This window comes from Nothoprocta perdicaria, unplaced genomic scaffold, assembly GCF_003342845.1.
Source record: "Nothoprocta perdicaria isolate Ctin4 unplaced genomic scaffold, notPer1 scaffold_103, whole genome shotgun sequence".
In the NCBI taxonomy this organism is placed as follows: Eukaryota; Metazoa; Chordata; class Aves; order Tinamiformes; family Tinamidae; genus Nothoprocta; species Nothoprocta perdicaria.
Window position 1 is genome coordinate 2,138,486 of NW_020454128.1, and position 23,591 is coordinate 2,162,076.

General features: G+C 45.8%; 1 protein-coding gene across 1 annotated transcript in view; it reads right to left on the reverse strand.

Annotated features, from left to right (window-relative positions):
- Nucleotides 1-23,591, reverse strand: part of EBF2 (early B cell factor 2) — a 93,501-nt gene that overhangs the window by 13,745 nt on the left and 56,165 nt on the right. The window contains exons 7-10 of the mRNA XM_026043511.1: nt 13,960-14,041; nt 4,884-5,001; nt 3,166-3,296; nt 2,463-2,589 (exon numbers count right to left, since the gene is read on the reverse strand). Of these exons, the coding sequence (XP_025899296.1) occupies nt 2,463-2,589; nt 3,166-3,296; nt 4,884-5,001; nt 13,960-14,041 (458 nt within the window). The remainder of the gene's footprint in view (nt 1-2,462; nt 2,590-3,165; nt 3,297-4,883; nt 5,002-13,959; nt 14,042-23,591) is intronic.

Below are 23,591 nucleotides of genomic sequence, written 5' to 3' on the forward strand. Positions count from 1 at the left end.
AACTAAATGCAGAGCTGTGATCAAACTTAAGATATGAAAGCCTGTGAGACATATCCTCAGCTGGCAGAAGCTGATGCAAGCATTATTAAAGTCAATGGAGCTGTAATGGAACTACTTACAGCAGCAGCAAGCTAGAATTTGGGTATTATTAAAGACAGAGCACGAGGCTAGCGCGAGATCAGCAGCAGCAAGTAAACGCCTCATTATTCCAGGAAGGGCTGGTAAGGAAGGTAAGGAGAACTTTATTCACAGCACTCTAAGGCTCACGCTGGGACTAAATGTTCAGCTGCGGTCAGTAGAAAACAGACTTCTTAACTCTGGCGTTTTCAACACATACCCAGTACTAAGTTAGGTAAGCTGCTCGGCAGCCCCTGTTCTCCAGGCAGCCGCTGCCCGGCTCTCTGCTACGCTCTGCAGGATGCTGCTGCACGGCCAGAGTCCCCCTGTGCAGCAGCACCTGAAGGACTGGCCTAAAATATCAACGCGTTCCTAGCAGGATCACAGCAATCTTCTGGCATCAGAGCCGTGCTAAGGGAAAAAAAATGCCACCATGTTATTTTCATAGCTTGGAAGTTGTTTTTACTGCTATTAGCAGCAACGACCTGGGGGAATTGATTACACAGGTGAGCTTCTACCTAATAGCTGTGTTTATCATTTTGCCTGCCATGGTGGGAGAGCCGCAAGTTCCTGAAGAGACAGATTGAAAAGTTGTCTCTCCTACCCTCACTCACAGCTCGGCATCTTCTGTGAAATGCTGTTTTGCAACATATGGCAGCAAGCACCCACTCACTCCTCCGAGAACGCGAACGGATACCCTTATGCCAAGAGCAGCAGCTAAACAGGGACAGTATATTTAACTTTCCTCTCTCCTGCCAGTTCCTATGAACATCTTCATGCTGTCTTCTATAGCGGCAAACTAATTAACATGTCAAAGAACCAAAGTACAGTTTGACTCCAGTCCTCTCTAGGTGGCACAAATAAGTCTTGCACTTAAAACAGCTTTACGGTGATACAGGGACAGTTTTTCCCATAGAGAAAGGCACGTTTCTGTCTTTTACATCTCTGTCACCCMAGTCCTGAGCTGCTGTCAGTACCGGTATCGCCAGCACACATTTGGTGGCCCTCACTTTTACCTGTGTTGATGACTCCCTGCGATCAGGGTCTCAGCAAGCAGGAAATAGCACACACTTTACTTTCCCAGTTTGTAATAATAACCCAAGAATTCGCAGTCTCTCTCTGAAAGTAAAGGCACTAACTAGGCTTCATCTGCCCTGCAAGCCCTCTGTCACACGCCAGCACAATCGCTCCTGCCAGGTGGGGAAGTTACCTGGGCCCAGTTTTAGATCTAGTATAACTGAGGGCCTAACTCTGGCTGCACGTTTCCAACTGTGACATCATATAAATAAATACCTATTGACATACAGCACTAAATATTGCTTTAGTATGTATACTAATATGGCATACATAAAAGTACCAGGATATTTACTTCCTAAATTCTAAAATGTCAGATTTCCATTCAAAATTTTCCAATTTTGGAAACAATTCTGACTAGTTCATTTGCAGTTGGTTACAACCTTCCCTAAAATAACTACTAAAAAGTTGGTTGGACCTTCCCTGTTATTTTTAGTTGAGTTACATCATCACTTAAAATTCGTCACATATAAAACACAAATATTTCATGATGAGTGATGCTAATGAGAGACTTAAACTGCTGCTTGTGTGTTTGGCAGTCACGGCTCTCGAGGATAGGTGCAGCACTCGGACACAGCGCTTGGATGCAGTGCTTGGATGCGGCGCTCGGATGYGGCGCTCGGATGCAGTGCTCGGACGCAGGGCTGCGCAGCAGGGCACTGCTGCTGCCCTCACTGAGAGGCCGGCCAGCTGGGCGCCAGTTCCCACCTGACTTCTCCTTTCCCATCTCCAGACTGCTCTCTTCACAGTATTAATGTTCTCCTGCTAGCAGAGGTGAACGCAGGGCACTAAACACTTTGCTAATTCATTTAAGAATAAAAAAGCAATTGGGTTTATTTTCAGCTCAGCTCATTGGCTTCTCTCAATACAAGATATTCTTCCTGTCCTCTGGGATTATCTTGAAAATGAAAGGTTACCTCCAGTGAGAGAGAAATGTAAAATAAATACTGTTATAAATAAAACATCTTCCAGTATGTAGAACAATGCTATCATGTTCCTGTATACCCAGTACATACAGACAGACCTACACTGTAACAGCATGAGCTCTAATATATCAAAATACTAACACGTGTAGCAACCCCCCCTWAACACCTCTGCACAGCAGTGAAGCCATCTCCTTCCACGTCCCGGATGCCTCAGGTAGCAAAGTGGCCTTCAGCAAGGGGCAAAATAAATACAGAAGGGAACAAACTCCCGCCTTGTCAGTGGTGTTTACCGAAGGCCAACCATGCAGAGCTCCAGCTCTGCTCGTGTCATTCACAATTGCCTACCTGTGTAAATAAACCTGCCCGGGGCTCCTTTGCAAAACTGTTTGGATTTGTATGATAATGTCACTTCAACCACTCCGGGAATGTGACGCGGCGGTGTCTGCACTCGAATGGCATGAGGGGTGATAAGCTGGGAAACAACAAAAGCAGGGACACAGTTACGTGTGTGTGTTATTCCCAAGCCGCCCGCCGTCCCCACGCTGTCCTATACCCTCCACACACTCTCCTTGAGTAAATGCAGCACTACCTAGGAAAGGCTTCAGAGCAGGAAGGGGATACATCTGCTCTAGCTGATTGCTTCCAAGAGAGGAGGACACATTTTAGGATAAAGTATCATCAGGAAAGTCATACTGCCTATCCCCATTGCTTAATTGCTGACCTATAGGAATTATGCTCCTCCTCCAAAACTGTGACCATGTTCCCTCCCCTTCTCTGTGATTTCTTTACCTTTACCTGTCTCCAGATCCATATTTTCAACCTTACAATTGTTCAGTCTCTTTCTGGAGAGTACTAAGCAGTCAGGCTCAATGATATCACATAGCAAACATTCCCCAGAACAAATATACCATGGAAAAGGCTTTCCTTAAGGCACCTTTATACGGCCCATCTTACACCCCRCTATTGCAACAGCCAAATAAAACGTTCCCCTTTCCTCAGAACAGAGCACGTTTCTCCAGCTGAGGCAGAGGAACGGACTTGTGCCTACCTCGCTCCATACAAGCATGGTTCCAAACACAACTTGCAGCCCATCAAAGAAGTTGTCTCCAATGATGATGACCATGGCCCCCCCCGTGGTCCAGCCTTCACTGGGGCTAATTGCTTTGATGCACGGCGTGGCTGGAAGAGGACAGAGGAGGTTAGACACCACTGTGCAGTTTCCAGGCTGTTCACAAGCGTGGCGAGCGTGGCTCCRAGCGGCTGCACCTGCCGGCCCGAGTGTCCTGCCCCGCTCCAGCCTCGCAACCAATTCCCAATGGAAGCCACGGCCTGGGACAAGGCCCGCGGCCACTCACCCACAAAGGCTGCTTTCCCATCCCAGGAATCGCAGGAAATAAGTAAGTAAAGCATGTTTGCTGCCTTGCTAGTGTTAATTACTTGACTGTTCATTACTGGCTTTTAACGTCGTGTCATTAAAGCCTAAYAGGCCAACTGGAGTGGGTGTAAAAATGAAACGCTTAAATGAGGCTGTTTTTAAAAAAACATTCATTAGCATATGATCACACAAAAGCCAAATCCTGTGGAAGGACTCATAGATTAAGATTTAAATTTATCAATGGGTAAACAGATAAAGATATATCAAATGTTTCCTTCAATTCCTACCAAGAGACAATTTCTAATAATTTTCTTGACTTTGTAAAGTAGGCTTTTTTTTTTCTCTTCTCTCTTCCATATGTTCAAGGCCTCTGGACTATACATCCCATCAGGAACTCAATATGGTTTCCAGGCCATAACCAAAGTCAATCCATCACTCCATTCCCAATGTTGACAGGGTCAGAGGTGGAGGGGAACTTTGGCAGGGCTCCAAAAACATGAGACTCCTTTGAACAGCCAGTCAATCACATCCAATCAGTCAAGGAAAAGCTGGATGGCTTCCTAGGCTTGGAATCCTGGGATTTTCCTTCTACCATTTCACTGCCCGCTGGGGGAGAATTAACACCACTCTGAATTCTTTACTGATTCAATCATGTTCTTCCAGTTCATTAATTCTTCTTTAAGGGTGATATAGGGCACATTTAAGAAGTGGGGCAACAAAACATTATAATGAAATAATATCCTTGCTTGTCTTTTCTACTAACATCACCAGCTCTTCTCACTTTCACTAGCTGCAGGGAAGGCAGACACAGATAGCACTTTCTAGTAATCTGAATTCACCAGTTTGAAGCTCAGCAGATACAAGTATCTGTAATTGCTTTAATACACCCCAAGAACCATCCTGTAGACAGCCATGAGTCTTGCTCAGCCAAACAAACTAAAATCAATTAGTGTCAGTTGCCTTCTGTGCATTGTTATGCTTTGCACAAAGTTTGTTTAAGGGAACCAGTGACACTTTCTCGTACACATTTCGTGCTGTAACATTGCTGCTAAACTGTTATGTTGCTTAATTTGCCTGAAATCAAATTTAGCTAAGCAAGAAGTCTGAAATTTAGATAATATTTAGTGGTTTTATAATGTTTTTCATCTTTATAGTACAAACTAATTAATAATTTGGGGGTGAGAGAGGGGAATCAACCTCTTATGTAGAGAGGATCATATTTTCTGCATGCACTAGACAGTTTTTCCCTGCTTCTTGCTTCTCTAAAACCCCTGGGGCTCTGTAGTTTCCCCTTAGCTCTCCCCTTGTCTCCTGAAAACAAACAGAAATTCAAGGACGGGTAATATGCCTCCCTAGTCATCTGTGTACTGTTCTGCAGACAGAGTTCCCACCTTCCGAGGGGTCAAGCCTCCTTGCTCTCCGTCCATGCTTGGAGTTGTTGTGAACAAACATGTTGTCAGACACTGCCAGTACATGGCCATCAACATTCACTGTTGTTGATAGCACAACCTAGATATTTAACAAGGGAAGAAAAAGGAAGCAGGTAAACAACTTATTTGRATACTCAGCTTGTAAAGTATTAATTATTCAGTTCAGCTAAAATTCTGTTCTCTCTGTAAAATATGATCGTGTCCTGCAGGATTTACTCCCTAGCAAGGAGGGGGAAAGTATTTTCAGGCTTTGTTCTACACATTAAGCAGCATCCTAAGAGCCATATAAAGCCTTTACTGTATAATGAACCAGCAACTGCAGATATCCCTAAACCTACTTTCCTATGCTGCGCTGCAGCAGAGGGGTCTGTATGTCCCAGGCAGGAGGGCGGGCTGCAGAGCACCCAGAATTTGCCCTCGGGTACCTGTGTGTATGCAGGTGTCTGCTCACCTGGGCATGCTCACGAGTTCATAGAGGAACTAACTCTATACGTCCATTAGCCCCCCATTCAGTTCTCTCTTTAAAAGACAGTATCCAAACCTGTAAGTCCTATAATTCCAGCAATGCATGTGCCTCTAACCCACATACCAAGAAAAAATGAAAAATCCTTTGCTTTAACCGCTGAAGGGATATGTGACTTACTGAAACTGGGGTCTGGACCATTCACTGGACGTTTATGGGTATTCACAGACACACTTGTGATGCTATGGGGAGAACACCAAACTCTCTAATGGTTGATAAACTCTATTCAGCAGGAGAGGCCCTGCCTTCCTACAGGATCCTTCCACTTTAAAGACTGTTCTCCCTTTTCTGAGACMAGTATAATTCATTCCAAAGGGCTCTTGTCATACTTTAATACTTCTCCAGCATTCTTGTCACAAAATACAGTGCTTTTGGGTGCCAACTGATTTCATCATTGCGCATTTGGGTGGAGTGAGACTCCCTTCCAAAGTGAACACTTCCCGCATGACAGTCGAACCCACTCAGATGCTCCTCGTTATTTTCCGTTAAACAATGGAAATAAATTTTCCTCTCTCACTGGCCAGCAGAGACCACACTACAGCAACAGGGGAATAGACCCGAATTATTCCAGTGTCTGAAATATTTACGACAAGTGTTTAAATTGCAACCAAATGTAAATCAAAAATAYACCACATACATAGAGCTACATTACACAACAAGCACATATCTGACTGCGCTTACACAAGGCATGCCATAAACACACGCCCAGGAGCTCACAGCATGAGATTTTTACACTCCAAGTACCCACCCACCCCAGCCTGAGTCCTCTCCAGGTGCAAGGGTTGCTCAGAGCCCCATTTCCACCCGCGTTGGGCAGATCCCTGGGGCACGAACAAGAAATAGTGCCTGTTTAGAAGGTAAGTGCTGGGCATCTTCTGTTCTCTGAGCAAGCAGGAATGGCGAACACATTTTTGAGTTCTCTTCGTAGCTGGTTCCTTTTTTATCTACCTCTCCATCACAGAGCGACTCGGCCTGTGAAAAGAGGCTGCGACCAGGGTGAATAAAGGCAGCATTTTCAGGGACAGGACAAAATGCAGAGTTCAGATCCAAACTAGAGCTTCACCAAAGCTTTGGACTTGACTTGATCTCAAAGGTACTAACTGAAAACCAGCATGGACCTTTGCCACGATGCTGCTAGCCAACTCATTAGCGATGCTGCGGAATAGGAGTATGTAAGAGGATGGATAGAAAATTTATTGGACTTGTCCACTTTGCTGCAGTCATTTCCTCTTGCCTGATGAAGATGACAATTCAACAATCCAATTGTGTTATACTCAAGATTAAAAGCCAATGTTTTATGGATAAAAAGAAGAGGAATGTGCATTCCACTGCAGTCTCTAACTCCCAGGCCCTTCCCTTTCACAAGCCAACTGCTTTCCCCCAGTGAGTATTTCCTGGGTCACGAAGGGTGACCCTTTCCATCTGGAATCAATCAGTCAACTCCTGACAACTTCCTGAAACACCTCACTCCATTTCCTGTTCTCTCCCCCTTCCCTCTTTCCCCCTGGTTTGCTTCACTCTTCAAAACTGCAGGCCACAGCAGCTTAATGTTAGAGGGTCAGACACAGTTAGACTCCAAAACACTACACAAGAGCACCTTTGACCTTCAAAAATCTTTACATCTTAGCTAAACAAATCAAGGTCAACATTTCTTACCGTTACCTTGTTAACCATTTATATGCATTTTTGCAAATACCCTTCCGAATACATATTTATCAATAACACTTGTTCTCCTAACATCATAAAACATTCCAGGTTTTTTTTTTTCTTTTTTTTTCAACCTGCGCTTAGTGCTGATGAAAGGTGATGTGCGGACTTCCCTGGAGATTTAAATTCTCAAATTTGTCCGATTTGTCCACAGCACCGGCAGATTATTTGCCAGTAATGGGTTTCTTTTCATGATCTGATGGCACAACTTCTAGACAACAAGAATTTGGTCTCCGTGCCAGTTCAGCTGATGGGGTTTTAGCTAAATTCAGAAACTGATGCAAAACATAACCCTAAAAGAATGATGTGAGAATATCAAAATACGTCAGGTAGACAATATAGCCTAGTAATCACAGTTTAGGGCCGACATTTAGCCTAGACTGCACAAGGGCAAAGGATTTTGTGTCCTCAGGCAGCTGAGGACACAAAAAATAAATCAAAGGATCCTCCACTTGCTGCTGCTAAGAGCTCCAGAAGGCACCTATAAAGCAAGAGGCTGGTGGAGCAGCCTGGTATTCCTGGGGTTCCCTTGGGGAGAAGGGGCAGGGAGCCCAGGCCCCCATGGGGCTTCCCGCACGTGTGAAGACCGCCCTGATGATCTGCAGGGTCCTGTTGCTGCCCCTGGAGCCACAGACACCTGGAGCCTCCCTGCTGCCCCGGGGCAACACGGGCTGTGACCCCCAACTACTGCATCTCCAGGCGGATTTTGGCACCCGTCTCCCTGCTCAAAGATGGCCCTGGAGGTTCACCTGGGACACAGGTCCCCGCTGTGTTGAAGACACGAAGCTCGGTGTCCCCTCCTCAGCAGGGAGCACACAGAAGCGCAGGGTGGGGAGCAGCGACCTACCCACCCATCTTCAGCTACCTACGAGTTCTTACATGCAAAAACTTAGCACTGCTCTGAAGGGCTTCAAGATCCTTTGACAAAGGATCACTATCTTTCTRCTCCCATCTACATATCAGTATTTGCATGTTCTAAAGCATGCTCCATTTCAAATCTCATATATGCATGTAAATATATATCACTGTGCATATAAAAGCTCTATCACTCATAGACACCTATGCAGACATATGGTACRAACATTCCAGGCATACAGGCATTTACTTACATGTAACATATCTCATCACTGTGTAAATGATCTCTCTCAAAAAATTCCTGTTACCATTCCAAGTGTGGAAAAAATTCTTTATGACATCGAACATCTGGAAACAATATTACATTCCTGATGCACTTTCCCTTATAATTCTGCAGTCACAGCACCATGTTATTTTAGCTTTTCAAAAGAATAACTATTAYGAGGATTTTAAAATAATTATCATTATTATTATTTTCCAGCTGGGTGGAAGAAAAGCTCCATGTCAGGCCTCATCCTGCTGTCTTCACTTGCACAGCACTCCAACTGATGTCAACAGGTCTTTTGCTTAAGTGACTAACACAGGGGCAGATGCTCTACCAGAACGCTTGCTTCATAGTTGGATGAGGAAAAGGATGAGCAGTGCGAACAATGCCAGGAGCTTCTTGCTGTGCAAGATTTCCACACAACCTGCCGGGAAGGGCTTGCGGAGCCCCCTGCTCCAGGCTGACAGCAGAAACTGAGCACATGGCCCCGGCGGAGGACGGGGCGGCAGGAGACCCCCGCGGYGGCGACATCCAGCCGCCTGCTGCCGCAGGCACCGCAACCGCGCAGCCCCGACCCTCCCGAACCGGCTCAGCTCTTTGTCCTCAGTGTTCCCTTAGCTGTCCTCATCGTTAGGGGCCTTATGTCTTACAACCTGCATTTATTCATCGTTTATAACTTACACTGCCTCTAGAATTGCTATTTCCCTTTCTGAGCCACCTCAGGACGTTTCCAGACAGCAGCGAGGTCCCTTCTCGGCCCATGGTAATAAGCTAATTGAGTCACGCTTTTCCACTGCTCTCTTGCCCACTCCCCAGTCACCACAGTGACCCATTCTGCTCCCACTCCAGTCTCATTTTCATCTTTTTTTTTTGAGGACAGTTAAACCAGAACGCTATATTCTATTCCAACCAGGGTATCRGTGGGTACAGTGGTATGAATACATCCTCCTTATTACTTATCTGCAGCACTGCAGCACCTCATTGGTGGTTAGTTAACAGATTTCTTATTAATACGTCCTTGACTCACAATACCCGCCTCTCCTACCTGTTTTTCCCCCTTCTGGCTTCGCATCAGACCCGGCTGGGTGATCTCCCAAGCCCAGGCAATTTGCTCACGTGCTGACCCGAGCACCGAGGTCAGGAAGGGCCCTGAGGATAAACCTGGAGATTTTTCTCTCTCTCTCTCTCTCTCTCTCTCCCCCTAAAGCACCAAAGGAGGACACCTGCCAGGTGTTAATATCCCAAGTCATGGATTCTGCTGAAAGCAGAGCTCAAGCACTGCTCTTTCTCTTTTCTGTTTCTAAAACGCGTATCGGTTCAGAGAGGCCCATCGCCAGCACTGACGTTCTGCTGCCTCGCACCATTCTCCTCCCTGTGATCTGTTAATCAGTGTGTTCCTGGAGGAAGCAGAAACCCTAATCAACGGGGGCTAAATGAGCTACCAGCAGATCTAAAGCACTGAGGYGCCTCATCTCACCTCCGCAGAATTACTGTCCCCCATTACACACCGGTCGTTACCATCACTGGGCTGCAGTCATGTTCTCTAGGAGAAGTCCTCATTAAGTGGAAGGCATCATGGGGTCTTTATTCTGCTCCTGGGAGAATCACTCTCCGACAACGCAGCACTGACAGTAACAGCAGTATCTATGAAAACTCACATGTGGTTATTAGCTGAACTGAAATAGTCATCATTAGGGTCACCTGAACAGGTGACCTAACCGTGTTTTGCTTCATCTTCTACTGAGGATCTCTCCCTTTTATTCAGAAACATTTGAATTGACAAATAGCATCTACCTCAGGTACCTTGACAAGGACATGCTACTCACAGTGCAGGTGCTACTCAAACCTGGGCTGCCACCACGTAGCCATGAAATATTCACTACTTGGAGGGAGGCCCCTTCGCCTGCTTTACCTAATGACACACACTAGAGCAGTGTGTGACCTGCAATAAAATCATCTTATTGCTGCAAAAAGTAAGATAGCGATCACACATACTTTAAATTCTGAGGTATAAGCATTTTTTCAACAGCAGAAAACCCTAGTCATCTAGAAGTTAAGAGATTTCGTTACATGGTTGAAGGTCTACTTTGTATTAAAGCAAACTTCAAACCGTTCACGTGATCACAAAGCAGCTGGTACTGCTCTCAAATTTAAGAATTACACACACACACGCACAAAAAAACCACTGCAAGCATCTGGAGTTGTATTAAATTTAAAATGCAGTGTTAATGCAACCTTTCCACCTCCTTTCCCCCCCTCCCTGTTTTTAAAGGGGTGTTGTAAGTGGAATTTAACATTCCAGTTGGTTTAATACAGCGTAAGTGCTCCACTGTAACCGAATCGCTGAGAGATGTAGGAAGGGAGCCTGGGAAGCGGCCCATGGGAAGCGGCTCCTGATGCTCCTCCAGGCTCCAGCAAAGCCTGGTGCTCCTCCACGCCACCTCGCCTATCTGCACCTCTGGCTCAACAGCAAAGCCTGAGCTTTGCCCTTTTGTTTAATCCCCGCTGAAGAGCAAGAACGCTTTTGATGAGACTATTTCAGTTCCAGATTTCAGTAGCCTTTTAAATGATGTCAGTTTTGAGATGAGGATTCTCTCTTCTGTTTCTTTTGTAGCCAAAAAAAAAAAAAAAAAAAGGTATCTCAATGTGTCCCTTCGTTCTAACGAGCACTATTTCAGTAAAAATGAATATATTTGGTTCTAGAGAAAACACAGGTATAATTTAAAATATATTCAACTGAGCGATGCTACAGCAGTCTATTTATTTATGGATAGAAAGTTAAATGTGTGGAAATGTTTGAAGGAGAAAACCTTAGTAACAACAGCTATAGGAATAATTTATTAGGGAAAACCAATAAATGCTTTTGAGCTGACCCAAGAATGAAACATGATGAATTAAAATTAAAATGAATAACRCACCCTTGCATACTATGCTTTTCAGCCCTCCTTTACTTGCTTGGATGTTCTTGTACCGCTAGGATGAAAACTGTCCTTTCCAACCTAATAAAAGCTCTTGCATATTAATTACTTTGCCTGGTATCTTAAAGCTTAGCTCACAGTATGCCCAGACTCTCATAATAGTTGGGACAATAGCTCTTTTTTCACATATCTAACTTAAAAGGTGGCTGACAAAAAAACATGAAGCAAGCAAAAAAAGAAAAAAAAAAAAAAAAAAGGCTGATCCAAGAAGCAGGGACAGTAGAGCATCCGAGAAAGCTTCTACTTGCATCACATTCAGGGAAACTGCTTCCATCACTGGAGACAAGGTGATGGAGCAAAAGCAAGCTACCTCTGTTTATTAATCCTTAGAGTGACTAACTAGACCAGCATGGATAATTTTCTGTGGCAAATGAGGCATTTTTACTTCCAATGCCTAACATTTTGCAACAGAAAGACATTTTTAATCTCTTTTTTAATATTCTGACCTCAGCGAGTGCAAAGCTCATCACTAATGCCTCCATTTTTTAACAAACCTGAATGAAGATCCCAAGCAATTTGCAATCTCCTTCAAAGGGTTCATTTTTCTAGCTCTGAAACACAGTCTTGTCAACAGCTACGACTTYGACAATAAGATAAGCCTAATGGCTTTCCCTGAAACTCTTGATCAATTGGGGGTTTGAGCTTACATCTCACAACACGACTCCAAGGGTTGGAGCCCACATAGCCTGAAAGTGCAGAAGAAGTTGGAACAGACCCTGCAAAACAGACCCAGAGGGTTTCACTTGGCTGTTTTTCAGGCTTGCTGTGCTGTAAGGCAGGGAACCCCGACGAGCACAAGTCTATCCCAGCTCATTTTCTACTCCAATAGACTGCTGATTTATGTACAACGATCAAAAGCAGGGCGGCCCTTCCTCACATGCCCACGAGGGATGGCACCAGCAACCAGGAGAACGCCCTAAGACTCCTCTCCGTTTCCCTGTTGAGGGGAAATTTGCTCAGGCTGGGGCAGTCAGCAGCAGCGCGTCACCACTTGGCACCCGCAGTCACGGRGCTGCAACAGGGAGGAAGGCTGATACCAGAGATGAACTGCACATGCGAAAAGAAACAGGTCCAAAATCTTCCTGCAGTTCAGCTCTTAATCCAAACCTAGGATTTTTGTTTCACCGGCTGTAGAGAGGGGCCGGCTAGCACAAGATTGAAATCAGATCTGAATTTCTTCAATTTTCAGGTGTGCTTGGGTCCAGAGTTTATTTTTCTGGCTGTTTTAACCAATATTACTTGTATTATGGCAGCACCAATGATCCCCAGGTGCTAATCAGGATACCCTTGTGCAAGATTCTTTACAAACCATGACAAAATAAACGGCGCTCTATTTATGTTTCATTGCATTCCACAATCAGCCTTTCTAGCTCTTTCTAAGAGCTAAGAAGATCTGTTTACATGCTATAAAGTGAGCCTTCTTTTACTCTAGGGTTTGTTTTTTTCCAAGCTTGGCAAACTCTATTTTTTACGGAAATTGCTCTTGGATAAAACCAGCCTGTGCTTTTTTGYTGTGGATGGGTGTCGGGGAAGGTGYAATAATAAAGGCAACAAGCAGAGCACCATTCACAAGGATGGACCTTTCCGTCGGCGGCTTCGGCCGCTCCTGCCCAGCAAGGCAGGGCCCTTCCTCCCAGGCCCCTGATCCTGCGGGATGTGCCGGCCCTCGCTGCCGCCTCCACCGCACGCGGCCGCGGCTGTGCCAGCGCCGCTTCCCTGCAGGCCTCCCCACCAGGCCACCGCGTACCCCTGTAGAGCCTCCCATAAACCCCTATAGAGCCTCCACAGAGCCCTTAGAGAGCCCCAGAGACCCCTCCCCATTATAAACCCCTATAGACTCCCCCTATAGAGTCCCTATACACACAGCAAGCCTCGGGAGCTAAAGGCTCGAGCATCCCCACACRTTTCTGTGGGGGACGAGCTGCGGGTGAAACGTTTCTCACACGCAGTCGCTTAAGGGATGAGGGCAGGGGACGAGAGCGCTGCCTTTCTCCTCAGCGCCGCTTGGAACGTGACACACTTCACCTCCTTCCGTGTTTTTATTAGCTGGTGTTCACAACACATCAGCGACAGCTCTGATGAAACCAGTGGCAGATCTCACTGCAAAGCAGCTGGGTCCTTGTCCCATGGGTCTTGTTGCTTTGCCGCCACATCTTAAAGTGGCCATGGCTATTTTGGCAGCTGCTTTTAAGGAAGCTGAAAGGCAACGAAGGGGTTAAAAGGCAAAGGAGATGGTTAGAGGTAGGGAGTGGAGGGAAATAAGGAGCCCGCTTGTGTGCCACGGACAGAGCTGCTTGGAAAAATTTGGAGGTATCTAAGTATCACAAACCCGATCGCTGCTGTGGGCAGCTGCACGTGCGAGCGCTCTGCCCGAGGGTGTCAAATCAAATATCCACTGCTGCTCCATACAGCAGAGCACTGCCCCTGGGGAGCCGGGCGGCCCACGGCAGAGGAGAGAGGAGGAAAGGCTTCCACACAAAACATGGAGAAATCCTTAACAATACCCGATAGGACATCATTTACTGTCATGTTTATTATGAACAGCATAGGAAGAGAGGAAAAAACATAAAATGAAGGAAAAAAAAACGAAAAAGAGAAAAGTGAAAGAGATGGGAGAGAAGAGAGAGAAAAAAGAGAAAGAGGCAAGAGGAGGAGGAGGGAGGAGAGAGAGCAGTGAGCMCGCTCAGTGCTGAGCCCTGCAGGACTTACCTGGAACCGTCTCATGTCCCTGGGGTTCCCCGCTGTTTTCAAACAATTCTGATTGCACTTGAGAAAAAATTTTAAGAAGAATCTGGAAAGATAAAGAACCATGTCACTTCTGCTGGCCAGAACCAGGGGAGTGTTATTAAATTCTGCCTTAGAGCGTACATCACAGCCATYTACATGCTGGCATGCCAGCAGACCAGGGCTGGGAGAAGTTACAACCCCAGTTAAGTTCTGAAGAGAGCGACTGTAACGCACCCCGCGTTGCTCTCCTAGCTCCTATGAGTCCACAYATCTAAGCTGATGGACACCAATTTCTTCCCTGCACCATTTTAGCCAAWTTCTTCATCTTTCTCTTGCATAATTATTTTTTCCCTGTCTGAATGGATTTTTCATGCAACAATATAGATGGATAATTTCATTATAAAAAGTACTAAAACCAACAGGTCAACTCTGAGGCAGATAAACCCTGAGGCTACTCACAACATATTAAGAAACACGCAAACAAACGCAGCTCCCCACAGAAGCTGATGCGATTTCATGACAACTACGTCGTCAGTTATTAGGATTTCACTAACCACACCAGAGCAGCAGAACTGCCACAGTCTGGATTATAATCTGGCACAGATTGGGAGAGAAGAGACAGAAAACACAAACYGAAGGAACAGAGGATGGCTCTTGCTGTCCAAACAGACACAGACAAACCTATTAACAGGGCATAAAGTTATCTTGCCAATTGTTTTTGCCCTGTCACATATATCTATCCTCATTTGTTATTTATTTGGCACAGTTTACTTGGTCGTGTACATAAGCTAAATCCTCCGTGTGCCTCGCAGGYCTCCCCGACACCAGGAGCTGGGCACAGGGATTTTTATTTTACAGGTACCAGGCAGCCATTTTTCAATACGCTTCTCCATGCAACATTTTCTGTTGCCTGCACGGACAAAAGGATCCATCCTCTTATCAACCGATTTATTAAACTTGTGAATCTCTGATCTACATGGCATGAAAAATCACGGCTGCTGGATTAAAACCAAAACAAGGAGGTCTGTGCCTCTCAGATTTAACAAGCAAGACATTTTTTAGCATCCTCTAACCCAAGTGAAAATATTTTTGGTGATTTTTCTCTCATTACACATTTCCATTTGTAGGACAAAATGGATTTAACTATCACGATTAAAAAAAAAAAAAAAGATTTTAAGATGGGTGTGGAAATCAAAARGCTTGCATAAAGCAAAAAAAGTAAACAGTGGAAGAATTGGCTTAGAATACAAAGAACAGTTTATTTATTTATTTCTCTTGCTGAGTGCTTGCCTTAAAAAAAAAAAAATCAGCTTTTGCAGTAAGTTAAAGTCCCAGGTGAGCTGGGCCTATTTCCCTTTCTGTTACTATGACAACCATTTTTTACCGCAGTCCCTAAGTCCCTTCAGAACTCACACATTCATGCCTTGAATTAGAACTTTAAAGGAGAAAGATGGATATTTCCCAGGGTTTACCAACAAGAGCCGCCAAAGCAGTCCTCATACAAGTCAATAAAGCAGAAACCCACTTCTGCTGCTTCTTGCCACTCCTCTGCATTGCTGACCGCTGCAGTATTCCCCTTCCATCTGCCCAAACACACAAAGCAGCCCTCAAGGATCTGACCCACCTACATACTGCTTGAACAAAAACCTTCACAAGGTACAACCCAGCACACAGCAGACGATGCAGAGAAGCTCGTATAAAAACGAGCATCACAAAATACATCCTCTTGGCGGGCTTTTTTACATTACATTGTTCTTGTTTTTCCCTTCCATGTGTGATAATATTTTTAAAAATACCTAAAGTATTTATTTTCTGCATGTGCATTTTGCGAACGATTATTTTTATCCGCCTGCTTGCTGACAGAGTGAGGAGCTCAGCCGTGGTGTCCCACAGGCGCTCCGAGCTGCAGCCGTCCTGGTGTCCTGCTGCCTTATCCTGCTGAAACCCGGGCCCTCCTTCATTCGCATTACTTGGGAAGCAAGATTGTATCTGTTTGGCTGTTTTCAGCACGCAAAAATAGTATGCATTCCAGCATACACAAACATTCACAAGGGAATCTGAGCCAGAAACGCGACTCGCAAACCCTTCTCTCCCCTCTCTCTACAGTTACAATGCTCAAAAATTATATGGAAGTAAATAAACTGTAATGAGGTCTATATATGCAAGGTAAAACTACAGAGCAGACCGGWGCTATGTAAGGGAACCAAGACAGGAAACTACCCACATGGAACAGGCCTCCCATGCGGTGGGGTGATGTCTGCAGCAAATCCTGCAGGCCACTACCTAGGGCAAATGTGAAGTCACAAGGACATTCTGCTTCCATGATCACAGTGCTTTCCACAAAGCCCCSGTGAACTAATAGCAAGACACAGAAGCTGTGACAAGAAACCTCATCCRAGGGCGCACGGCACGGCCACGTGCCAGGCTTGGCGGGGAGCGTCTCCCTTGCAGAGGCACCAGATCACATCTCGCACACAGAACTGAGGGTCGGTATTTAAAATCAATTAATTGCATTTATTTGATATCATCATCTTGATTTTAATGAATATCTCAGCAGAAGACTTCTTTATAATCTGAATATCTGTCTCTAGAGTAATTCTGCTCTATTATGTCCATGAGTATTATTAGGGAGCTGATCAGAAAATTTCCTGCCCTGTTGCAGCGGTTATAGTCAATGTGGGATCAGGCATTTCACAAAGGCATTCCCAGCGACCAGCCTTACGCTGCGCAAGAAATGAGCGAGGTGGTTAGAATAATCCAGAGTATTTATACGATACTCCACAATCAGCAGCTAATTATTCTTCACAAAACTCCTGTGCATAAAGTGCGAACCCAGTTTCACAAATGTGAGACCAGCATATGTAGGTCAGAAGACTTCGCTGAGTTTGTCGGAGCTTTCCTGTGAGAGACGGCAGGAGGAGGCAGATGATCCTGTAYCCCAAGGCATGAGAAGGGCGTTGGGCTCTTTGCTTGTCCTGSCTTCCTAAATGACGAGTCTCTCGCTGCACCATGGCAATCACACGAACGCTACGGTTTCCACTCCTGYCTTAGCAACCTCCTCCTTTCCTGCTGTGAAAATCAAGCAGTGTTTCCCCACTCTCCTTCAACCCACAGCACCGTCCTCGGCTGCGGAGCCCTGGTCTGGTTGGCCATTCCTCAGYCCCTGATCTCCACGTGCAGAGGAGGCTCAGGCCACACGGGACAATCCCGGGCAAGGGGACGGGCGTCGAACACCAGCACACTCTGGGGAGCAGCTCCCACGGACAGGCTCTCTGCTCCCTTCTGCCATCCCCAGGTCTTTGTTCACACTATTTTTGTGATTTTTCCTCACAAGAAATCCTCAGTTCTCAAGTTTGTAATTTACTAACATTTATTGCCCTCTAGTCTTCACCTTTGCATCTAGTCTGTAAATGGACATAAGCGACAGTAAACAGCACAGTATATRTAGCTCTAAGGGAGACAGGCTGTTTTTTGCGGTCCCTTACACAGAGGTTTCTATGCTTCTTACTCTTCTGCTTCCATCTAAACTGTTCTCACAAYTAGGCTGAAGCGCGTGGTGCAGGAGCAACTCGGCTGCTGTTAGCAGATCTGTTAGCAAAAGTGAAGCTGCCTTCAAGATGCGAGACCTTCGTGTATTTCTGTTTGGATTATTAAATCAAGGTGGTTTGGACTGAAATCTGCAAGATTCAAAGATCCTTTGCACTTAGGTAAGTCTAGATCAGCAGTTTTCTGTTTAGGCCCACCTCTACTATTAAATTAATATTTAATCAATCAACAACAGCATGCTCATTCCAAGAAGCTTGCAATGCAAAGCATATGAGACACACAGATCAGATAAACGTAATAGAGAACAGGTGGAATTAGTGCTTTTGTTCTTAAAAAGAAGAAAGGCTCAAAAAGGATGTTCAAGTGGCACAAGGCACTGTGCTCCCCAAATAAATTGGAAATATCAGATAACTTTAAATAGCAAAACAATTCAGTGCTCCAAAGCTTATGGTCCAATGTCACATACCCACCTCTACCACTTCCCATCCTGCCTCCTTTCTCCTACACCTAGTTAATCCCATCTATTTGGATTTTAAATCTGAATGCCCACTATTTACAGCCTGTTTTCCTGTTCCTTTTTTGTATTCAGACCTGGACTACAACCAGGAAAGCATGAGGAGGCAGACAACTATGACAGCAAGTGACTGTCTCCTAATGAGTTGCTCAGAAAAACCAACACAGAAGAAGGGAGGAAAACGCACCACGGAGGGTTAGTGTTTCAGCTAAGGTAGGCGGCCTACCTGAAAAACCTACCTTAAAATCATGGCAGCGCTCATCTTTAAACTGCCTCTAATGATGACTGTCATGCCAAGAGGTCCTAATGACACCTGGGCAAATAAGGCTCATGAAACATATTAAACAAAGGTGATGCCGGGCAGAAGTGCTGCTAGCTGCTGCTTCAGGGGCATTAACACAGTGCTGCACTCGGAAGTCATGCGGGAGGCTGGACTGGAAGCCCGGTCTGATTCCAGGCTCATGCCTCAACCACGAAGCAACTCCTTGGACACGCTGTCTCTCCACAACTTAAACCCTGTATGATCCCATTTTCCAGAAGTAAGGGTTGAATGAGAGGGCACTGMCAGTTATACAGACAGCCATTTCTCAGTGCTGAATGCAGCTATTTGGCATGGCCACATTTGCTAGGAAAAAAAATCTCCAAGGAAAAGCTCCTTGTTTGTGCACTCTGATGAAAACCTGACACCATTAATGAAAATAATAATTGAACTCTATGGGTTCAAATTGGAAATGAAACACAACACTAAGAGCGTGTTTGTAATTGCAATTGTTCTCTGAAAAGTCTTTGGAGGCTCTCTGCAATCTGAGCAGTTTCCCTTTTCCTCTGGGTCTTCCTTCTCCCTCCCACGCCAAAACTTTCCAGTAACTTGCAAGACAACAGCTAAGAGCTTATTTATACTCCAAGATCCAGATTATTCATGCCGCTTGGCACCCAACCAAATGCCATAGCATAATCAAAAGTCAATAGGCAGGGAGGTAATAGAGTAGAGGATTGGGCTGACTGGCTGCTGAAAGGGCCACTCCGATAATATTCCCTGGTTTATTACAGTATCTGTGGGCTCCAACTGTGCTAAGTGTCGCGCGGTCACATTGCGAGAATGTTACTGGAGACAAGATACACAAAGGACGGGGGAAAGAAAGGCTTTTATCCTCGTTTCACTGGCGGGGAGGTCAAGGCTCTGCGACGTTAAGCGACGTGATGCAAACCACAGTGGAGGTGAGTCAGGCCACGCACGGGCTCCGCTGCTGCAAGCCGCGTTCGTGCTGCTGCTGATCCTCATCAATAGTGCAGGACGTCCAACCTGCAGCAGCGTTCTGAGCACGGGGCCAGAGCCTCCTGCCCTCCACCGCTGCCATACCCGACAGCACGTGCACGGCTTCGTGCTGGACTCTTACACTGACTCCAGCCTCGCGACACTCTCCGACGCCTCTTACAACCATTTCTTCTTTGTCAATAGAGCTGCACCCCACAGCAAACTCAGCTCCAGATCCTCCTCGGAGCTTCCAGGCTCAGGAAAAGGCTGCGCAGTGCTGCGTGGGCACGGCATTTATCAGCACTCGTTTTTCCAGAGGCAATTCCTTGCCCCAAGAAACCAGCAACTCTTCTGCCTTTTGACTGCTGTGTCCTCCYGCCCCATCCCTCTCCAGTACCGTTCAGGACCGAGCCCCGCTGGGCTGAGCAGTGAACACAATTGCACCCACGGCCTCTCCGCTGCTGCCTGCTCTGCTGGCTTTACTAGCTCTGCCAGATGGTAGAGGCCAGCACAGCACACTCTCCAGCCTGCAGTTAATTCCGAACTTGAGATCTACTTCCCCGTGACTCTAAAGATCAGAGAGCCGGGCTGACGCGAACACTAGAGATGGCACCGAGGTGAGACACCTATTTTACACCTGCCACAGTGGATATCGCTCACTGGGAGCTCTCACTCATCCGTCACGTCCCCGACCTGCCGCACAGGACCAACACACGCAYGATGCCAACCTGCACCCACCTAACRCGGAGCCACAGCCACTGTGGCCTCCTCCTGCCGAGGTCTGCTCGGAGGGAAGCTTTGCACCTATTGTGCTCCTGACCTTGAGCTGGATCACGGGTGCAACGTTCTACTCCTATGACAGATTTATAGATTGGCAGGCAGGGGTGCGTTCGCTGCCTCCCTTCCCTAAGACAGGACAGCATCCAATGTTTGTTAGCATCATTAAACTAAAACTGACTTTTCACCTGCTCCCATACCATATGCAGCTGCAAATTTTTAAATTAAACTATGAAGCCATGCATAAATTTACATATATTACAGACTAGCCTCTCCATTTAACATGCAAATGTACTCCAATGTTTCAGAACACCTTCTGTCGCTAATTAATTTGCTGAATTATAATTAGACTAATCCTGCATAATTAATAAGCACAGATTTTTTTTTAATTTCTAAGCAGCTTGATGAGATCATTCACTTCCTTCTATAAACTGCTAAGTAACTGTTAAAAAAAATCTGGAAAGAACATATGTGAAAAGGTATGTTTGATGTCGCATACAAATCTAAACGAGCGGGCAAGCTTCRAGAAAGTCAAGACTAATACAGGCATACAGGTCGAAGCAAAGAGACCATCGGGGCATTAGCTGCTGCAGCAGCAAGGACCAAGATTCTCCTGGTCTATTTTCCTCCCTTTGCTTTTATGCGTCAGACCTTCCAAGATCATAGACGGAGACAGGAAGAGATGCGAGTGTAGCATGAGGACAGGCGATGCCGCTGCCGCTCCGTTGTGCATCCAAACAGCCCGCGTACACGCTGGGGGTGGATGGGCTCCTTTGATGGTATTTGCAACTGTTTTCATTTCAGCTGCCAAAACCGACGGAGATCATTCTAGTGAAACAATTAAGTGCTATTAGTACTGGATCCCTTCTGTAATGATTACATTGAAGGGTCTTGCTTTAATGTTGAAGAGCTCAGACTTGGAGCAAGGCACATGCCAAWATGTTCTTTAAAGCACAGGCTGCAGACCAGGGAGCCGACGACGTGCAGAGCAGCCCTCGCCCACAARGCAGCCAAGCCCTGCATCTCCTCCAGCAATTCAATAATGCAGAGAAAGAAGGAAAGAACATACGGGACTCCTGCGGGATAGTTTGTAAATAAAAATGCAAACAACAATATAATTAGACGCATATAAATGCAATGTTTGGAGTCTCATTTAGTGATTATTCTATTTATTAAKATAGTTACTGGTCTGTATTTCATCTCTATTGCTCATGTCCTTGTTCAACAGTCTTCACTATTTCTCCTGTGGCACCAACTTTACTGGGTGTTTTCTGCAGTTGCCAGGAAGCCAAACCKGACCCAGACAAAGGGAGGAGGAAGGAAGGACCGAATTCCCACACTAACGTTCCACTGAACCACTGGAAGTCTCCAAGTACATAATCTGGGAAAGATGATGAATTGGAATATTGCCTACCACAAGCTAATTGTTGTCAGAAGATGACATTTCTAGCATGACATTTCAGACATAGCATAAGGCTGAAAACATCTGCATCTACATCTTCATACCGTTTCCCACTTCCTTGACCATGGAATTTGCTGCAACTGATACTGTCTTTACATCATGAACAAATTCCTAGTGCAGTACAAAAATTCCTAGTGCACAGTAAACAAACACATCCAGAGCAATTGCATCTTTCCCTGCAAACATTCCATTCACCTCCACTGATTCCATTCATCTCCACCGTTTATCATAGTCTCCAAAATGAACTAACGCTTTCAGTGCCCTTTGGGTAGCACATATTTGCCAGCGGCCAAAAAGCAGCCGTGTTTGGGGCTCGGAGTTCACGTCAAATGAGAGAATACGGGGCTGAGCTTTAGGAAGTGGCAATGGAGAGCCTCAGGTAGGGCAGCAGTTTGATTTTAAGAAATACCCTGCAGTTCATGGCCCCTGCAGGAGCCTGATACTGGCACTCAGGAGAAAGGGGAAGAAATGAGAAATAACCTTCATTTTTGCACCTTGGCCTGGCTTAGCCAACACCATGGTATCCCTGGAGGGGACTTTGCCTGTTTGGAGCAGCAGCTGCAGCTGCCCATTTCAGGACCGGCCACGCTGCAACGAGAAGCTGAGCTGCTGCATGCACCGCATTTGGAGCTTTTCCTTCTCAAGTGGCACTGCAGTCATTTGCGGAGGAAAGTTTTAGAGTGCCTGCAACACTTGCTGGATGTTCTCCTCATTTATTTAATCCAGATGTTTGCATTTTAAATAACTGAAAAGCCACTATGGTAGGTAGACGTCAAGGGAAGCTAATGGCAGTAGCACTGTCGATAGGCGAGCTTGTGTGCCGTGACGCCCGAGTGAGGCACGTGCCAGGACGGTGCCCGGGCACGGCCGCGCGCTGCTCGGGGCCCCACGCACCCGGCCGCTCTGCACGGCCAACACGAACTGCATACAGTGTCCAGTGCAATAAACACAGTGTGGCCTTTTGTGCTCGTATTTCTTCATGTGGTTTGATTTAGTCAAATGCAAAAAGGGGAATTATTTCCATTTCTCTGCTTATAAACTCCTTTACTAAGCTCATTTAACACTGACAGCGGTTTCCGAAGCTCCCAAGTGAAATGCTGTAATTGCTGCATGACTTGATTGTAAGTTGGGGTGTTTCAGTTTAAGATTTTGCGGCTGAGGGTGCACGGTCTGAGCTGTGGGTCAGTGCTACATGTGCACCTTGACACTCTGACTATCCTGATTTTTGTCTCATGTTAAACTCTAGGTCAGTTTTAACTTGAACCTCCTAAAGATCAACCTCAGCTTCCAAGACGTCCGTCAGCTCCAGGAATGATCCCCGCTCAGCTCAACGGAAGGGAACTTTCTGCGAACGACTCAGGGTCRCTGAACAAACAGTGTCTGCGTGGGCAGCTGGGGGTGCGGGCCGGGGCACAGGGGCAGGGCATAAATCAYTTCAAATTGCGACTCTAATAAATGTGGACAAAAGAATAAAATTTGTCACCAACCTAATATTACCATCAATGTTTTGTCTAGCTACATTCCTTCCAATTTAAAAACAGTTCAATACTCCTTTTACCTTCAAGTAGCAGCACTTAATAAACAGTGATGGATGCTTTTTATTCCCTTTCCCCCTTCCTGCTACGCCAGGCTTTCCTAAGCCTGTTACAAGGGGATTGTTTAGCTTGGGGGAAATGTAGATCCTCCATCCTTCTTGCATTGACATGCATCCCTCAAGGAATGACGACCATATTTAATTCATAACCCCCCTCGGCTACACAAACATACAACTTCCCATCAATTAGGCAACACAGAGATGCTGTTAAAAATCAATGAGCTTATTATTAAATATATTTTCTTTTCATGTTCCAATAATAGTTATTGCTGCTCCATTGTTACAACTGCAATATCGGCTGGTTAAGGAGCTCTAAAACCCGGAGCTTTTTGATCAGCCCATGTAGCAACCGAGAGTGCCTCAATAACCCTGTCCTCGTGGTGCTGCTGGACACAGATGCTGAAGCAAAAGGTGATCTAGAATAAAAGCACCTACGAGGGCTGCAACGCAGCCATCACCGAACGTC